Source organism: Balaenoptera ricei, chromosome 20 (assembly GCF_028023285.1).
Source record: "Balaenoptera ricei isolate mBalRic1 chromosome 20, mBalRic1.hap2, whole genome shotgun sequence".
Lineage (NCBI taxonomy): Eukaryota > Metazoa > Chordata > Mammalia > Artiodactyla > Balaenopteridae > Balaenoptera > Balaenoptera ricei.
In genome coordinates, this window is record NC_082658.1 from 11,732,178 (window position 1) to 11,747,232 (window position 15,055).

Genomic DNA, 15,055 nt, shown 5'->3' on the forward strand with positions numbered 1-15,055 from the left:
CCAAGGCAGCCTCAGTTGGTGGAGGTTCAGTTCCTGCCATGTGTTCCTTGGCCCGCCACCCCGGCCCGCAAGGCCCTGTCAGCTACACCTGTGCGCAAACCGGCCCGCGCGGCCGCACTTTCACGCCGCCTGCTTGCCCCAGTCTGCGAGTCAGGTAAGGGCCACCCCGTTGTACCTTCCCTGGAAGGCCTCCCATCAGGATTCCAGGTTAATTTCCTCCGGTAGTAAGTGTTCCGTCCGAGCTGTGGATGGTGGAAGAGGTGTAGGGGCGGCCAACTGGGGCCTTGGCAGGTGTGATTGTGAGGCAGGGGGTCACTGTGCCGAGCCTTTCATTTCGAGTCTACGAAAGCTCCCACGCCCCCAAGATCCAGTGATGGGACCCCTGACCTTCATTCCTGAAACCCTGGTTTTGAAGGGTTGAATCTCTGTAATAAACATCTTCCTGCTTGAAATTCCCAGAGAGGTGCCTGTTTACAGAGGATTCCATGATGCATAGTTAGTGCCAGAAGTCAGTCCAGGAGAGAGACCTTCGAAGACAGAAACCCAGAACTGGTGGTACACAGCGATGATCTCATCATTGTGTTATGGACTGAACTGTGTCCCCCCAAAATTCAGATGTTGAAGTCCTAAGCTCCAATACCTCAGAATATGCCCTTATTTAGGGAGACATCTCTACAGAGGTGATCAAGTTAAAATGAAGTCATTCAGCTCGGCCCTGATCCAACATGACTGGAGTCCTTATGGAAAGGGGAAATCTGGGCACAGATGGGAGGCTACGTGAAGATGGAGGCAGAGGCCAGGTGATGCTTCCACATTGCCAGGCCTTGCTGGCAAACCACCAGAAGCTGGGAGAGAAGCTGGGAGAGAGTCCCCCTCACAGCCTCAGAGGGAGCCGGCCCTGCCGACACCTTGATCTCAGACTTCCAACCTGCAGACTGTGAGACAATAAGTTTCTGTTGTCTAAGTGGCCCAGCCTGTGGTAATTTGTCATGGCAGCCAGGGGGACTAACACAGTCTGTGGCAAATTGGACACGGGTAGTGGAGACATGCTGCAGCCACACACTTTTCTGTGATGACCTGGAAGGAAGTGTTTCCTGAAAGCCAGGTTCTGGGAGCCCAAGCAGCTGCAAAGCAACATCCTGGGGAAAATCAGGACTGTGGGGTAGGCTGGTGATTTCTGACCACACTGGGAAGATTTCATTTTTTAAAATGACAAGCAAGGGGCTTTAAATTCTCTGTTCAAGGTAGAGTCAGAAAAGCAGAAAATGTGTAGGACTACTATAAAAGAAAATCTTGTTTCTTGTAGCAAGACTGTTGTGTCTGGAAATCATTCCCCAAGTTTTATCCTGTGGGTTGTAGGATTACAATGTAAATTGAATTCTCAGCCTCACCAGGTCAGAGCTTTAAGTGTGAAAGAGTCAGATGGAGAGAGCTGAGTGGACTGATCTTGAGCCCCCATAATCCCGTTGAGCCTTGTCTCCCAGCAGAAGCAACCCTGCTCGCTGTCTGAGGCAGCCCTCCCGCCCCCACTCGTGAAGACCCCACCGAAGCAGCGACCTGCTTCACGCCCCAAGAATACCAAGATATTGCTGACTCACACTGGAGAGTCTTGCGGGGGCATCCCTCACAGGTGCCCGAGGCAGTCGACCCCCAGGGAGCTGGACAGGGTATGGGCACCTGAGACTCGGGGCCCCACTGTTTGCTTTCATCTGTGAGAAACTCCTTTGTTCATGGAAACTTGGACTTAACATGGCCCAGCTAAGGTGCCAGGAATTTCTTGGTATAATACAGAGGAAAGACTACAAGGGCTGGGGCAGACAAGGACTTGACATGAATTTATCAGGTGCAACCCGCTCATTGAGCCCCTCGTGGCCCCGAAGCACACACACTGGACAGAGGCCCCAAGAAAGCCCTTGGTGAGGACCTCGGGTTCTTGAAAAGCCCTCCAAAGTCTGCAGGCCAGGAATGACGGTAGAGGTGCTGCCATCAAAACAGGGTCCCTGATTTCTCCTGGGAACCCGGTGGGGCAAGGCCCAGAGCTAAGGTGGGCAGGTCACTGAAAAAGCAGCAAACCCAAGGGACTTCCCTGGTGGTCCAGTGGTTAGGACTCCGTGCTCCCAGTGCAGGGGGCCCGAGTTTGATCCCTGGTGGGGGAAATAGATCCTGCATGCCACAACTAAGGCCTGGTGCAGCCTAAATAAATAAATATATATATATATATATTTTTTAAAAGACCCAATTGGCAAAAAATTTCAAAAAAAAATAAAATGAAAAAATGAAAAATGTTAACCATCGTTTGAGCCTTCAGCGAGTCATAGTAGTAACATCAAAGACCACTGATCACCATAACAAATATAATAATGAAGAAGTTTGAAATATTGTGAGAATTAGCAAAACATGACACAGAGACAGGAGGTGAACAAATGCTGTTGGAAAAATGGTGCCGGGCTTCCCTGGTGGCGCAGTGGCTGAGAATCTGCCTGCCAATGCAGGGGACACGGGTTCGAGTTCTGGTCTGGGAAGATCCCACATGCCGCAGAGCAACTAGGCCCGTGAGCCACAACTACTGAGCCTGCGCGTCTGGAGCCTGTGCTCCGCAACAAGAGAGGCCGCGATAGTGAGAGGCCCGCGCATCGCGATGAAGAGTGGCCCCCACTTGCCGCAAGTAGAGAAAGCCCTCGCACAGAAACGAAGACCCAACACAGCCAAAAAATAAAATTAAATCAATTAATTGATTTTTTTTTTTAAATGGTGCCAATAGACTTGCTCAATACAAGGTTGTCATGAACCTTCAATTGTTAAAAAATGCAATATCTGTGAAGTGTAATAAAACGAGGTACACCTGTATTGTAATTGTTTTGGCCCTTTTTTTTTTTTTTTGGCTGCACCGTGCAGCTTATGGGATCTTAGTTCCCCAACCAGGATTGAACCCGGGCCCTCAGCAGTGAAAGCATGGAGTCCTAACCACTGAACCACCAGGGAATTCCCTGTTTTGGCATTTTTTTAAAGATTTTTTTTGATGTGGACCATTTTTAAAGTCTTTATTGAATTTGTTACAATATTGCTTCTGTTTTGTTTTGGTTTTTTGGCCGCAAGGCATGAGGGATCCCAGCTCCCCAACCAGGAATCGAACTTACACCCCCTGCATTGGAAGGTAAAGTCCTAACCACTGGACTGCCAGGGAAGTCCCAGCAATAAAGCAACTTTTATACCTTAAATTCCTTTTCTTTTCTTTTTTTTTAATAAATTTATTTTATTTATTTATTTTGGCTGCGATGGGTCTTTGTTGCTGCCCGCAGGCTTTCTCTAGTTGTGGCGAGTGGGAGCTAGTCTTCGTTGCAGTGCCCGGGCTTCTCACTGCGGTGGCCTCTCTTGTTGTGGAGCACGGGCTCTAGGCACACGGACTTCAGTAGTTGTAGCATGTGGGCTCAGTAGTTGTGGCACACGGGCCCTAGAGCACAGGCTCAGTAGTTGTGGTGCACGGGCTTAGTTGCTCCGCGGCATGTGGGATCTTCCTGGACCAGGGCTCGAACCCGTGTCCCCTGCATTGGCAGGCGGATTCTCAACCACTGCACCACCAGGGAAGCCCTTAAATTCCTTTTCTACTCGAGGTCTAGACCACCAGAAAATCTGAATGTTTTCTCTAACAGGGTGAAATCCCAGTTCCTCCAGAATGTACTGCACTTAATCAAGGCACAGCATCTCTAGACTTCAGAATACACCTAACTAAAACAAGGAGAGTTGTTCTGTGATGATCTCATGGTCTTGTCCAGTACAAAAATTTTATAACTGTGTGATATATATAAACTCCATAAAATGAGTGTTAATATTTTCACATGTAGCAAAATGGGGAGCAGGCAGATTCAGTTCATCACACAGCACTTCTCAAGGCACAATCATTTGCATACCACCGCCACAATTTTTACCATTTCTGGGTACCACCTGTACTATGATTACTTAACAGCTTTCTTTGAATCAACTTACTTATTCCACTTTAATAATTTATTTTAAAAGGAAACTTTATATCAGCATAAATGCAAAACCTTTGTCTTTTGTCATAAAAATATATTTAAACATAGATATTTTACCAGTTATGTTTATTCTTAAATACATAGTATTTTAAAGAACATTATTTAAAAGGTCTGTGTACCATCTAAAATCACCTGAAGGATCCCACATAGTAGTCTGGATAAAGCTCTTTGGGGCTTTATCCAGTCCGTCTTTGGGGTAGACTGCACTAAACGGAAGTTGTATTTCCCTTATATTCCCTGGAGTGTCAGGAACTTGGTCTTCTTAGAAACTATCCCTGGGTCAACAGCAGCTTATAACTCAAGAGCAAATTAGTGAAAGTCAATCCCATGATCACCTAATAATAATAAAAGCCAACATTTGTTGAGCACTTACTATATATGCCCATGTGGTTTTCATACTTTCGAGTCTTATTTTCTAATTCCAAAAACTAAAATAGATTTTTACTGAATAGTGGTATGACTGATGGTATATGTTTCTTAAAGGTCCAAATGTAATTTAAAAAAATGGAAAAAAGAGTACAGTTGATTTATAATATCGTGTTAGTTTCAGGTGGACAACTCAGCGATTCAGTTATACAAAAAGACCTCTGAGTATTTCAGGACAGGTGCCCCTTGAGATCCTGCCATAGAACACAGTTTCTCTCTTCCAATGTCTCTCTTGATGGACTGGGGGTAATAAAGCATTTTAAATTAAGGTATAAAAAAATTAAGGTATGTACATTAAGGTATGTACATCTTTTTTTTTAGACATAATGCTATTGCACATTTAATAGACTACAGTATAGCATAAAACATAACTTTTATATGCACTGGGAGAGCAAGAAATTCCTGTGAAATATTGCAGCATTTGCTTTATTGCAGTGGTCTGGATCAGAACCCTCAGTACCTCGGAGTCGTGCCTGTATGTGTGCAGTGACGGATGGCAAGAAGTTACATCTGTATTGAATCACAGGCAGCTGCTAAGGTTTGACTGAACGGGCAGGGACTTGGAAGAAACAGGATTGGAAGATTGGTCATAGGAAATCTGGGGGAGATTTGGATGGACTTCTCAGAGTGGACACACGACATTCGTGTCCCAGGGAAGGCTCACGAAAGAGCACCCTCTGCCCAGGAGGCTCTCCGTGGCCAGGTGGACGCAGTGCACACTCTCTGGACACGAGCCAACGGCTTTTCCCAGGCCCCCAGCGCTCGGTCAATGGGCCTGTGGACAAAGTGACCATGTGGGCAGGGATGGAGGCTCTGCGGGGCTCAGTTACATGGACTTCCCCTCACTGAGGCTCACCTGGCCGCCGCTGCTGAGGGCCCAGTGGGTCAAGAGCACTGAGTCCCCCAGATGGCACTATTAGCTGGGGGACCAGCCAGCTGCCCAACAGCAGGTTAGCTAATCAGGACTCTTCCCTCAGGGGGCAGTGACATGTCCTCACGGGAATAGACACTCTGGATACAGATTTGCCTCCCCCCTCGCCCAGGGGGCTTCTGCCAGCGGCACTGTTGTGGACTGAGAGGTCCATCGTGGTGTCCACGCAGCACTGCTTCTGATCAAGGAGTTCATTTCACAGAAAGGGGTGAGCGCTGGACTCGTGCCATGGGACGCCTCATCTTAGCATGACCCCACCGCCCAGGAACTGCTGGGCTGCTAGAAAGGTGGCGGGGCCCATGCAGACTGGGCTGCGGGATCAGTTGGGGAGACCAAACAGGGCTGGGTGCCATCCTATGACCCCCCACCCCAGCCAGGACACACGGGTGGGAGCCAAGGCTGCATGTGTACGTGGCGCCCCGCCCTATATCCCCGATGCCCCGTGGGGGCTTCTGCCCGTGTCCACGGAACCAGAAGGTGGGCTCCTCCGGGGACTAGTCACAGGCCCGGAGGACAGAGCGGGTGGAGCATGCTGCCCAGGGGGCGGTTCAGCGGACACTGACGCTCAGGGTTGTAACATCACTAAACGCAGCATTTTGTGGTCCGAGCCGGCGGGGCAGTGACTTGTGAACAAGATTTCTGACCGCCCGGGAGACGGTCCACGCTGTCACCCTGCGAGGGTCCCACCGTAGTGGGAGATGGAACTTTTAGTCTTGAAGACCGCGCAGGTGAGGCATTCTGGAAATGCACGTGAACCACGCGATCCAGAGCCCCAGAACCCCGGCCGCTTCTCGGGGCGAGGCCTCCGTCTGCGGACAGCCGCGTTCCGCGTTCTGCGGCGCTTGGCCCCGCGCGGCCGCCGTAGCGGGGGTGGGTTGGGTCCGAACTACGGTGGCCGTGCCGTGCGGAGTCGACCGGGCTAGGCGGCGGGGCGCGGGCCGGGCCGCGCCGGCCGCCATGGGCAACCTGTTCGGCCGTAAGAAGCAGCAGAGCCGGGTCACGGAGCAGGACAAGGCCATCCTGGTGAGACGCCGGGCCCCGCAGGCGGGTGGACGCGGGCCGGGGACACCTGGGCCGGGCGGGGAAACCGAGGCACGGCGGCTACCGGCTGCGTTTCCCCCCTCGCCACGGGCTTCGGCCCCTCCGGCCGCCCAGCCCCACGCCGGGGCCGCAGCCTCGGAGCCCGTCTGGGGCGGTGGGTGGAGGGCTTCCGGTGGGAAGCGTGTCCGGGTCCGGTTCCCAGCGAGTCTGAGCGAATCCGGTCGCTGCGGGTGTAGGCGGTCCCGGTGCGGCGATTGAGCTGTGCCTCAGGTCTCGGGAGGCGGTGCCCGCGTCTCACTGTTTCCTGGTCGTACCTTGTCAGCGGGTAGGCTGGCCACGGGGTGGGATGGCGGGCGCCTCTCACGGCAGCAGGGACAGGACGTGCGGCTGTCGACGAGCCCGACCCACCGGCCATGGGGAGCGCTGGGGCAGACAGCCTCTAAAGAGAATGGAGTTGTGGAGGGAACTGGGGAGCGGCCGCTTGAGACAGACTGACCACGTCTACACTGGGGGCTAATTTCTCACCATGTTGAGTCTTAAAGATTTGCACACCCTTGACCCAGTTAACTCACTCCCCATAACCGACCCTGAAGACATAATCTTCCATCTGAGAAGTGCCTTGTGCTTGCAGATGCTCACCGTAGCGTCACCTGAAATGATGAAATTTGGAAGAAATGTAAATGGCTTAAAATAGGGGAGGAGAGACTAAGGCGTGTAAATGTCCCTGCATCCTTTTTGGGACACTGGGGTCCTAGGTGATTGGCACGGTCACATGAACATCACCTCAGTGCACCATCTGTTGTACACTTACATATGGTGATAAGTGGCAAGAGCAGGGGAGCTGATGGCAAATGGCTGAAGTCCACAGAGGAGTGAAGCTGGGAGGGAAGGCCCCAGTCTCCAGCCATGGCTGGGCTGGGATGGTGGCACTCGGGTGACTGTCACCAGCGACTTCTGTGTCGTCTCTTCACCTTGGAGGTGCTGGCCGCACTCCCTGACCAGCGCTCACACTCCTCGCTGATGGCGATGCCCTGCCATGACGGCGGTGAGAGCATGCCCTGCACCCCGGTGCTGAGGACATTAGGCTGGCTCTCTGTCTGAGGTGGGGGAGATCTTGGGGATTTGTAGGATATTGAGTTGCATCCCTGACCTCCACCTCCTAGATGCCAGTGGCATCCCCAGTGTGACAGCCAGGAATGTCTCCAGATAGTGCCCCACGTGCCCTGGGGGGCAAACTTGTCCCCATGGAGAACTCAGTTTCAGAGGATGTGCTTCCATTGGTGGCAGTTGGGGCATCCTGGCCTGTGGGGGGCCCTTCAGTGACCCCAGCAGCCTCTGTGCTGGCTCTCCTGGGTGCTGGGTAGCCCGGTGAGTGTCCAGTGTGCCCTGCCTGGGCTTGGTGTCGACACAAGGCCTGCTTTCCCGGCAGCAACTGAAGCAGCAGCGGGATAAGCTGAAGCAGTACCAGAAGAGGATCACCCAGCAGCTGGAGCGGGAGCGGGAGATTGCCCGGCAGCTCCTGCGCGACGGCAGGAAGGAGTGAGTGGGGCTGGGGGCCGGTCTTCGGGAGAGGGGTTCTGTCCCCCATCGGCCTAGAGCAGAGGTGGGGCAGGCCTGGAGGCTGGTCAGTGCCAGGCCAGGGCAGGTGATGGCCATGGCTGCTGGGTCACTGCTCGGGTTCCCTCTGCAGACGGGCCAAGCTGCTGCTCAAGAAGAAGCGATACCGGGAGCAGCTCCTGGACAAGACAGAAAACCAGATCACCAGCCTAGAGACCATGGTAGGCCTAGTAGGGGTCGGGGGGTATGGGCCATGGACCGTGTAGGCGCCAGAGTCCCCTCAGAGGACTGAAACCTATCGTTTTCCTCTCCTGGACCTCTCAGCCCGAGGCTATGGAATGGGTCAGGCCTGGAGGTGGAGGAGAATCTTTGATGGGAGCTTGATGGTCTTAAGGGGCTGGGGCAGGTTGGCTCTTGCAGGATCGTGGCTGGGGGGCTAGGCCACTTCTGGGTGGTGGGGTGGGCGGGGAGTCTGCCCCAGTGACTGAAGAGGTGTTGGGATCTGCAGGAGGCTCCCGAAGTGATCCAGTTTCAGGACCCAGAGCTCTAGTTCTGCTCTTTTGCTAACAGAGCTGCTGGTTATAAGCAGTCTACTTTGCGATTCCTCCCAGGCCCTCTCAGTCCCGCCCAAGTGTTGGTCAGGGCAGCGGGAAAGGACAGAGGGAGGAGGAAGGCAGAGACAGTCTGCTCTGAGGCCCAGCAGTCTTTGTCAGTGATAGTGTGATCCTAACTCCCTTCCATGGGTCTGCATGAGGCGGCAGAGAAGGTGGGCCCCTGACCACACGGGTTCCTTCCTCAGGTCCAGAGTATTGAGTTCACCCAGATTGAAATGAAGGTGATCGAGGGGCTGCAGTTTGGAAATGAGTGTCTGAATAAGATGCACCAGGTAAGTCTTGCAGGACTGGGGACAGAGAGGAGGGGCAGCCAGTGGAATAAGGAGAGGGGTAGTCCCTGAGGCCACACCTGCACGCAGGCCTTCGGGCATGAGGGAAAGCCAGTCACTACCAGGAGAAGGTGACGGGAGAGGGTGACAGTCTAGTAGTACAAACTCAGGGATGTTGACCTGAGAATAGGGACCCAAACTATAAATTGTGTCCAGAGATGCTAAAGTGACTAGAGGGACAGTCTGGTTTGAATGGGGGAGGGGTGTGGTGAACTAATCTGGAGGACTTCCCAGAGGAGGTGAACACAGCTTCATTTCAGGAAACAGCACAGAGGTGGATGGTGAAAGGAGAGGTGAGGCGCAGAGATGGCATGCCCCGGCCCCCACCCCATCTCATTCCTGATGAGTGGATGGCAGTGGGGCTGGGCAGAGAGCTGAGGTTACACTGCCTTTCTGACTGTCCAATGTCGTGGTGACCAGTCAAGCAAAGGTGCTGCTTTGAACCCAAAAGAAATCAAGTCACCTGGCCAGAGAAAATTTTTTATATTTTTGACTACCGCTAGGGTTGATTTGAGTGCCAGAAGGGCCAGGAGGAGTCCAAGGAGGTCAGTTGAGGCTTCTGAAAAGACTGTCTGACAGCTCCATGCCTCTGTGGACGGGCCCTGCCTGGGACAGAAATAACCAAAGATGTGTTATATCCTGCTTGGCGTGGCTTCATTTAAACAGGAACAGAGGGTCTAGGCCGTGTGCCCTGCCAACGCAGGTGGCCTTCGTGTAGGGGGTTCTGTTACGTGCTTCACTGACAAGATTCAAAAACTTGTAACCGATCAGGTGATGTCCATAGAAGAGGTGGAGCGGATACTGGACGAGACGCAGGAGGCCGTGGAGTACCAGCGGGTAAGTGTTGCCACACCACGGGGCCCGCCATCTGGCAGCCGGCGAGGACAGTGGCCAACTCGCTGAATGTCCTGTGCCGCTCTCGAGGGCCAGGCCTTCCCACACCACGTGGGGGCTGCCTTCCTTCTTTTGAGTGAGAGGAGCCTTGAGCTGGGGCTGTCTCCTTCCTCCACGAGGGCCCACCCTTCCCCCACCCCAACCCAGCCCTGCTCCTCACCTCTGCTCCTCCTTTTGCAGCAAATAGATGAGCTGTTGGCAGGAAGCTTCACTCAGGAGGACGAAGATGCCATCCTGGAGGAGCTGGACGCAATCACTCAGGTAACAGGACCCCCGGCACTGACACAGGCCCAGGTGTAGGGACCCCCCAGGAGGACTGCTCACTGGCCTCAGCGAGCAACTGTGTCAGGTTTCACTTGAGCACACGGCCCTGGTTCTGCAGCTGGTTTCCTTCCCTAAAACAACTGGCATTTGTGCTAAACTGAGGTCCCTTCTCCCCAGCCACCTGGCTGACCGCAGGGCAGGACTGGCCTGGAAAGAACATTTTACAGGTTGTCCACCCAGGTGTTGCAGGCGTCAGAGTGAGCCAGGTGCCAGGACAGAGCGGAATGCCGACCCTCCTAGCTCCCTCAGCCCTTTCCTCCCCAGTGGGCAGCGTGTGGGTTTTATATCAAATGGGGGCTTTTTCCCTCTTGTGGCCGGTCACTCGCTGTCACACACAGGGCCTCCATGTGTTGGCCCAGAGGCCTCTAACCAGCCAACCGTCACTTCAGGCCCTGAGTCTGTGTTTGCTCCCTGATGGAGGGCGTCTCCATCTCTGTGGGCCCCTGCCTAAGCAAGCCGAATTCACACCGTGCCCACCAGCCTGCCACCCCCCAGCCATAGGCCAGGCCAGGCAAGCAGGTCCTTAGCACTGCTGCTCGCGGCCTGGGGGCCCTATGTGCACCTGCCTGCTAATTTACTTCCTCCCAAGGCCTGAGAGATAGACCAGCACTCGCTGGAACAACAGGTGCACCCAGGTGCCACCACCTGAGGCAGAGGCGCCACTGGGGCCCCTGACCTGCATGGGTGCCTGTTTCAAAGCCCTTGTCTCAGACTCAGAATGGAACTTTGGGTTGGGAGCCCCTCAGGCTCTGGGTCGTTGGGAGCAGCCGCCTTTTGTGGTCACTGTGCCCCCGGTGATGTGAGTTGCAGAGATGCCAGAAGCCAGGGAGGATGCACCCTGAGCTTGAGTGCTGGAGGATTTGTGTCCTATTTAAATCCCGCTGATAGCGGCTAAGTGAACGGGATGCTGTTCTCTCCAAGGGAAGGACAAGGTGATTGTATCTCACAGCCTTTATTCTCTGTTTCTTGCAGGAACAGATAGAGCTGCCAGAGGTTCCTTCAGAGCCCCTTCCTGAAAAGATCCCAGGTACCCTCCTCGTTATGTCCTTTGGAGAACCGTGCATTCTAGAGCAAAGCAAAATATCCTGGCCCCTGGGCCCTGCCCTTCCTGCTTGGTGCGGGTTGGGCCCCAATTCCCCTGCTTGGTGGGCGTGCTTGCTGGCACCAGCTCAGGCGGAGTGCGGGCCTCGCCCTGGGGTTGAGCCCAGGCTTCTGAGCAGTTTGGGTAACCTCGTAAGAGCCAAACCCCGTTCAGAGGGGCGAATCCCAAAGTTCGAGTCGGGAAAGGGCCAGTTTAGCTGTGCAGGCTCTTCTGGGTCCAACCCAGGACCAGCCGTCTTCTAAACATCACGGGGACGACCTTCCCCGCGGCATCGCTTAACACGCCTTCAGAAATTCTCTATCCGCCCGGACTCGTCTTTCGTGATTCGTCCTCAGTTCTTTCTGCTCCCTTGCTGCTGCTTGGCCTCCCTTCTGGGGTCCGTGGGGAGGCGTGCACGCCTGCCTGCTGTGCTGTCCTGAGTGCTTGTGCCAGTGCCTGCTGTATGTCCTCCCTCCCGGCTTCTGTGTGTAACTCGCCTTTCTCAGAGCTGTGCCCGTTCTTCCCAGAGCGCGAAGCTCTGACCTGGCTCCTTGCTGCCTCTTGTCCTTTTTGGGAAGTTCCCGCCTCTGGGGTCTTCTGTACGCAACAGACATCTCTATGTTTCCTCCACAGAGAAAGTCCCCGTCAAGGCCAGGCCCCGACAGGCGGAAGTGGTGGCAGCCTCGTAACTTGTGTGGGAGTCACAGGGATTCCAGAGGCCTGGGGCCCACAGAGTTTGGGTGCGTGTCCGGCCCTGACCGGGCTCCCAGGAGGCTGGCGCCGGGCCAGGTGGGCCGGGAGCTGCCGGAGCAGCACAGCACACACAGGGCTCCTGACCAGGGTGACTCTACGGAGCGTTTCCCTGGCGCTGCTGTCTTGCTGTCGTTTCTGGATTAAATGGCAACATTCAAACTCTCCAGCCAAACACAGCTTCTGCAGCTGTGGTTCACACGGGCCACGGCCAGGCCCAACGCTCCTGGTGCCGGTCACACCTCCCGTCCCGGGTCGCGCGGCTCCACGGGCCAGTGTCTCCGCCACCCTGTCTTCTGTGGAAGGCACATCAGACCTGGCCTCCCCACCCTTCCCTTTCCCTTCTTCCTGCTGCTCCCATTAGCTGGCAGGGCTTTGGTTAAGGGGTCCCTGCCTTGGCCTGGCTCCTGAACGTGCCCAGTTTCCATGTAGACCTGGGGGTGGTAACCTCTCTGCTTCCACGTCGGCGTCTGTGGGTGGTGGACCAGGAGGGGTGCATCCCTGATGGATTTTGATGACTCTAGGAGGTCTGCCCACCCCATCACTCCTGGGGCCGTACAGAGGCCCAGTCCTGCTGACAGACATTCCAGCATAGCCGGCAGGTGTGGCTGCGGGTCCCTGAGCTGCCAGCTTCAAGCTGTTTGCAGCCAAGGGGAGACAGTGAAGGATGGAAGTGACTTCCCTAGTTCACGGTTCGTTTTGGAATTAGACAATCTCCCTGAGACTTCACTCCCAACAAGAAGATAAAGGGGACCCTCTTAGCCCCCAGACAGGCCAGCCCCATATTAAAGTTGACACCCACACAGCCTGCTGCCTTGTGGACTGGGGTCCGTGGAAGGCTGGGTTGGTGTGGCTCCTCCCTCAGGTCCCTGGAACACAGTCCCTTGACCCTCCTTGGCACCTGGCTGGTCAGTGCCACACAGGGGCTGGGGCCTCAGGAGCCAGTGAGGTTCTAGCCCTGCCCGACTGTGGGTGGAAGGCAGTCACCTGTGGGCACCTGCCTGCAGCAGGTGCAGGGCGGTACTCTGGCCCCACCTCCCTTAGAAGGGGTGCTGGTGGTTTCTCCCTTTTCAAGGGGTTTTGTGTGACTCCCGCGGCTGGTGGCTGGGAGGACGTGCAGTTTGGTGCCTCTGGGGTGTGGGGGTCTGGTTTGGAGTCCTGATGTCTAGGTAGGAAGCCAGATGCCCCAGGGAGCGAGCAGGCAACAGCAAGGACAGAGAAGTGGGTGTCCCACCTAAGGGGAGGCCTCCACACCCTCCACCCAGAGGGTATGGTGGGATGTGGCCAAGTTGCCAGGTCTGGAGTTCTTCAAGAGGAGCTAGAAACCCAGGCTTTCAGGGGACAGTCTTGCTTCGTGTGAAAGCACCCTTACCAGGTGCAGTGCACGCCTCAGCCAGGAGGGGGCTCTCTGCCAGCTGACTTGGGGGATTTTGCCAGAAGCCGACCTTTCCAGCGCCACTCTGGATGCTGGGCCCCACCCCGGTCCTAGGGGCAGTTCTGATTGAGGCGGGGAAGGAGGTCCTGCCTCTCCTGGCTGTGAGTGACCCATCCCTCTGCAGCAGTGGGTCCCAGGCCGGGGGAGGGTGTGGAGGGACAGCCTCTCCAGACCTCACCAGCAGGGTGGACACCTCCCCTTTCCCTCTGCCTCCCCAGGACCCAGCGCTTGGGGCGGCCTGTGAGGCTGCCCATGGCAGTGCCCTGCCTCGTCTCTAACGGTTTCACCACTGGGAGCTGTGTGGTGGGCCGTCGGGTGCCAACCCCCCACGGTGAGCGCTTGGAGAACCTGCCCACGGGTGTGTGCGGCCCAGCTCCCTGGGATACACCCGTTCCCAGGACGGGAAGGTCATGACCAGCCTCCTGACCCAGGCAAGGGGTACCCTCGTCTGGAACAACCCAGGAGTCGGGGAGGGAAACCTCATCTTCTCGCCGTCAACAAGTGAGATTTCACATACCAACCAACATGCCTTTTCCTTTGTAAAAGTTCAACCCATGGACCTAGGGAGGCCGTGCTCTGAAACCCAGCTGACCTAGAGCTGACTCCTGGGCTCCGGCCTTGGAGGTCACCTGGCTCATAGGCCCCCTGTGTGTGTGTTGGGGCAGGGGGAGCCCATCCTGCCAGGATGAGACTCACATCTTCCTGCCCAGCGCTGAGCCCTGGTCTTAAAATACAAGCTGTATGAGCCTGACCTGACCTAATCTGGGGGCATAGAACTCATGACGATCACAAACCAGTCACAGTTAAGTACAAAATCTGGGAGCAGAGCTGGCATCCTGCCCAAGATTAGTGGGGGCCTAGTGGGGGCCTTGGAGGAAGAGGAGAGGCCGCAGTGAGCCGCCTGCAGAGGGCCTGGTAGCAGCCGTGCCTGGTGGGTGGGACGGGCATAAGGGGGAGCCATGGGGGCCATCTGACCACAGAGAGGACTTCCTGGGAAGCTGGCAAGCCTGGCATTCAGAAGGGATAGACCAGGGCAGTAGAGAAAAGACCCAGAGACCAGGACCGTTTGGCTGGAGGCACGTTTGTGGTACAAGCAGCGTGGAAAGTAGAAAAGCAGGGGATGGGGAGTTGGGGGAAGAGGGCACCCAGGATTGGGTGGGGGTGCCTGGGACAGGGTAGGGGAGACAGAATGGGAGGTGCCTGGACAGGGTGGGGGCCGTGTCCTGGTTGCACTGTGTGCCCTTCCCTGGGGACTTGTTTGCCCTCCCCCCTACCCACTGCTGCCCCATGGGGTCTCCCGGTGACCCCCGCCTGCCCATGGGGAGAACTTGGTGATGTCAGGTGGGGCGTTGTCATGACAACACGGGAGCTTTGCCTTCGGAGGAGAGGCCCAGAGCCAGGTCACTGGCCACATCCCCAAACTCAGCAGGAGACCCCACCACCCCTTCCATCTCTGCTGGTGCTCAGCCACTGGGGTGGGGGCAGCAGGTCAGCAGGGGGAGCTGGGCCCCAGGGGGAGCTGGCCTCATCGCCCCAGGCAGAGCCTTGACTGCGTGAGCCAAGACACCCAGCCTGGGGCCTCCCCAGTGGACACCTGCACCCCTTGGCCAGGACAGCTGCCACCCTGGCATGTGCCTCACCC

At 55.7% G+C, this 15,055-nt stretch overlaps 1 protein-coding gene across 1 annotated transcript; it reads left to right on the plus strand.

Annotated features, from left to right (window-relative positions):
* The first annotated feature begins 6,272 nt into the window (after window positions 1–6,272).
* On the plus strand, window positions 6,273–12,153 carry CHMP6 (charged multivesicular body protein 6). The gene is made up of 8 exons (XM_059907978.1): window positions 6,273–6,411; window positions 7,859–7,968; window positions 8,120–8,207; window positions 8,786–8,872; window positions 9,701–9,766; window positions 10,004–10,084; window positions 11,120–11,174; window positions 11,862–12,153. Exons 1-8 carry the CDS (start codon window positions 6,346–6,348, stop codon window positions 11,915–11,917), a joined length of 609 nt encoding a protein of 202 aa, XP_059763961.1. The 5' UTR covers window positions 6,273–6,345; the 3' UTR covers window positions 11,918–12,153.
* Window positions 12,154–15,055: the final 2,902 nt, after the last annotated feature.